The sequence below is a fragment of the Lactuca virosa genome, chromosome 8 (genome assembly GCF_052849685.1).
Source record: "Lactuca virosa cultivar CGN04683 chromosome 8, Lactuca_virosa_CGN04683_v6, whole genome shotgun sequence".
NCBI lineage: Eukaryota > Viridiplantae > Streptophyta > Magnoliopsida > Asterales > Asteraceae > Lactuca > Lactuca virosa.
The window spans coordinates 70,203,841-70,207,571 of NC_136433.1; the positions used below are offsets into that span (position 1 = coordinate 70,203,841).

Below are 3,731 nucleotides of genomic sequence, written 5' to 3' on the forward strand. Positions count from 1 at the left end.
AGAACCCCACCCCAAGATCCTTGGACAGTAATAGGATATCTCAAATTCATGCAAGCACCATCCAAACCATATATAGATTTTATCACTCTAACCCACAGAAGATCGGGGCAGTGATAAAATCTCCACCACCATCGAAAAATCATAACTCTATTGAAAGAGAAAATACTACCAATCCCCAATCCTCCTTCATCCCTGGAGGCTAAAACTCTGTCCCATCTAACCCAATGCATACGACGTTCATTACTGTCTGCACCCCAAAACAATCTCGCCCTCATACCTTCAAGGTCCTTCAAAACCGAAATAGGAGCAAGGAACATAGACATCAAGTAACTCCCTAACGAGCCCAAGACAGACTTCACCAAAGTAAGGCAACCTCCAAACGAGAGATACTTAGCCTTCCAGTTTGAGAGCTTGGAACGAAATCTATCAATCATAGAAACCCAAGAGGACTTTCGAGTCATAGGCTGACCCACCGGGATACCGAGATGAAAAAAGGGAGCATAGAAGCTGTGCAACCAATCCTGTTAGCCACCACAAGAACTTGGGGAAAAGAAATTCTCACACCAATCAATTTACTTTTAAGTAAATTGATTTTGAGCCCTGAAGCCAAGTAAAAACATCTAAGGATACGAAGGAGACAATTAGCATTCTCAGGATCCCAATGAGTGACCAACATAACATCATCCGCATACAGGAGATGAGAAATCTCAATTCCTGAAATAGAAACCCCTCTGAGAACATTCCCAACTCGAGCCCTCATCAAAGCAATATGAAGACCCTCCATAGCCAAAATAAACAGAAAAGGGGATAGTGGATCGCCCTGTTTCAATCCACGGTGAATTTGAAATTCATCAGTCGGGGAACCATTAATCAGCACAGAAGCCCTAACAGTCGACAAAAGCTCCTTAATCCACCGACACCACGTAGACCCAAATCCCATAATGGACATAATTTCCAATAAGGAGTCCCAAGATAAGGAGTCAAAAGCCTTCTCAAAATCAACCTTAAGAAGCATCAAAGGATTTTTGGAAGACTTGCTCCAAGCAACCAATTCATTAAGAAGAAAAGGACCATCCAGGATCTGTCTGCCTTTGATAAAAGCAGACTGCTCAAGGCTAACAACACTATGAATAACCTCCACAAGACGATTAGCCAGAAGTTTGCCAATAATTTTGTATTGGCAGCCAATGAGACTAATGGGTCTAAAATCTTTTGGGGTCTTCGGATCTCTGACTTTTGGGATAATAGTGAAAAATGAGGCATTACACCCCTTAGGAATGACAGAATGATGGAAAAAGTGATGAACAAAAGCCTCAACATCGGTTGCAACAAGGTCCCAATATCTCTTTAAAAACCCAAAAGTAAACCCATCAGGGCCAGGGGCTTTATTAGAGCCACAATCCCAACCAACCCTTTTTATCTCCTCACTGGAAAAAGAAAACTGCAAATAATCAACATGCATTTGGGATAAGGTACTAAAAAAAGCACCATCTGTGACCGGTCTCCACGAAGAACTCTTTTGAAATAAAGATTGAAAATAATCGTGAAACCCCTCTTTAACCTTGACCGGATTATCCACCCATACGCCATCAATCATCAAACCACGAATAGCAGTTTGTCTCCTTTTACGATTAAGCATACCGTGGAAAAATTTAGAGTTCTCATCCCCTTCGATGCCCCATTGAATTTTAGCTTTTTGAGCAAGATCAACTTGAGCTAAATGATCAAGATCCGAAAACTCCTTCAATAAAGAAACTCTTTGCTCTCTCAAGTTGGTAGAGCCTTCATCCTCCATGAGCCTAATATCAATAGACTCTAATAAATCTTGCAATTTCTTCCTTTTACTACCCACCATATCCCGGTGATTGGAGTTCCACTTCCTGAGTTTAGATTTAAGAAGCTGAAGTTTTTTCTTAAAAATAACCCAAGGGTTAGTCAACTCCATCCCCACCAACGAGGTAGCCCAATCCTCCCGAACAATGTTATCAAACCCCTCCATATCAAACCAAGAATGAAATAAACGAAAAGGTGTTGGGCCATAGTCAACCCGATGCTCCAAGAGAAGGATAGGGCGGTGATTAGGAATATTCTTTTCCAAGACCATAGCTGAAAGATGAGGAAAAAAATCCAAAAAACCCTCCGTAACCAAAAATCTATCAAGCTTGCTAAATTTGGAACCCCATTTATCGCTCCAAGTAAATCGAGGACCACCCAAAGGAACATCCACAATATCGAGAGAATTAATAAAATCATTAAAGACTCTCGCAGAAGACATATTAAAATTCAATCCCAATCTCTCAGAATCATCTCTAACTTCATTGAAATCCCCCATAACGATACATTCCCCTGAAGAGTTGGAGATAAAATTATAAATATCATTCCAAAGAAGTCTTTTATTACTTATCCCTTGAGGAGCATATACAACAATAAAATTCACTTGGAGACCCGAACGAACCCAAACCGCTTCAATAACAACAAATCCATCATGAATGCAAACTCGATTTTGAGAAATCAAATCCACATCCCAAATAACAAGAATACCCCCAGAAGCTCCACGAGAGGGAGAAATGCATGCATAAAGGAAGAATTACGCCAAAAAGATCTAGCCATAACTAAGTCAATGCTCTCTAACTTAGTTTCTTGAATTGCTAAAAAATTGATTTTATGACGATTACACAATTTTTTATCCAGCTCCTCTTATCACAGGAGCCCACCCCTTGGATATTTATTGATAAAAAGTTCATTTTGGAACTTCCCTCTCAACGTGCCCTATTAAAATCTCTATAACACGATCCATACAAGTAGTTATTCCACTTTGTTTTGTGATTAGAATTGGTATCAGAGCCAAGAACATAGGGCTTTGAGATCGATTTACTTACTTGTTGAACAAGGTGGTCGACATGGCAGGAGATGAAGGGTCTTCAGGCGGTGCTCCGATGAGGGAGAAGGAGATTGGAGCGACCTCAGTTCAATGTCCCATGCTCAATTCCACAAATTACATAGTTCGGTCCCTGCATATGAAGGTTGTTTTAGAAATTCATAAAGCATGGAGTATTATCGACCCATGAAAAGAGAAAAACGATGAGAAGGATTACCTGGCAATGCGATTATTGTATCAGGCGATCCTGGAATCGTTAATCATGCAAATCGGAAAAGCCGAGTCTTCGAAGGCGCTTTGGGACGCAATCAAGACGAGATACATAAGCGCAGATCGAGTGAAAGAGGCCCGATTGCAAACCCTAAACGCCGAATTTAATCGGCTGAATATGATGGATTTAGAAACCATCGACGCGTACGCTGGAAAGCTGTCCGGTATCGCCTCGAAATCAACAACTTTAGGAGAGGTTATTGATGAATCGAAATTAGTAAAGAAGTTCCTCAAAACCTTGCCTCGTTTGAAGTTTATACACATCTTCGCCTCTTTGGAACAGTTGCTCGATTTGAAATCAGTCAGATTCGAAGATGTAGTCGGCCGATTGAAGGCATACGAGGAGAGAATAAGGGAAGAGGATGCCGATTGAAGTGACCAGGAGAATGTACTATTCTCCAAAGCAACATGTGGTGGCAGTGGTGGATCATCGGGGTCTCATGGAGGACTGACAGGGAAGACGAAGGGAAAAGGATCGTCAAGTGGGTTTATTCATGGGGCAAACGGGTCGGATGGATCAGGTGGACCAAACAAATGGACGAAGAACCGACAAGGCCCAAAGCAGAAAAATCACAGGCCCAAT

General features: G+C 41.4%; 1 protein-coding gene across 1 annotated transcript; it reads left to right on the forward strand.

The window, feature by feature from the left end:
• Positions 1-3,101: 3,101 nt before the first annotated feature.
• On the forward strand, positions 3,102-3,521 carry LOC145130473 (uncharacterized). The gene has a single exon (XM_079065269.1). It carries the CDS (start codon positions 3,102-3,104, stop codon positions 3,519-3,521), a length of 420 nt encoding a protein of 139 aa, XP_078921395.1.
• Positions 3,522-3,731: the final 210 nt, after the last annotated feature.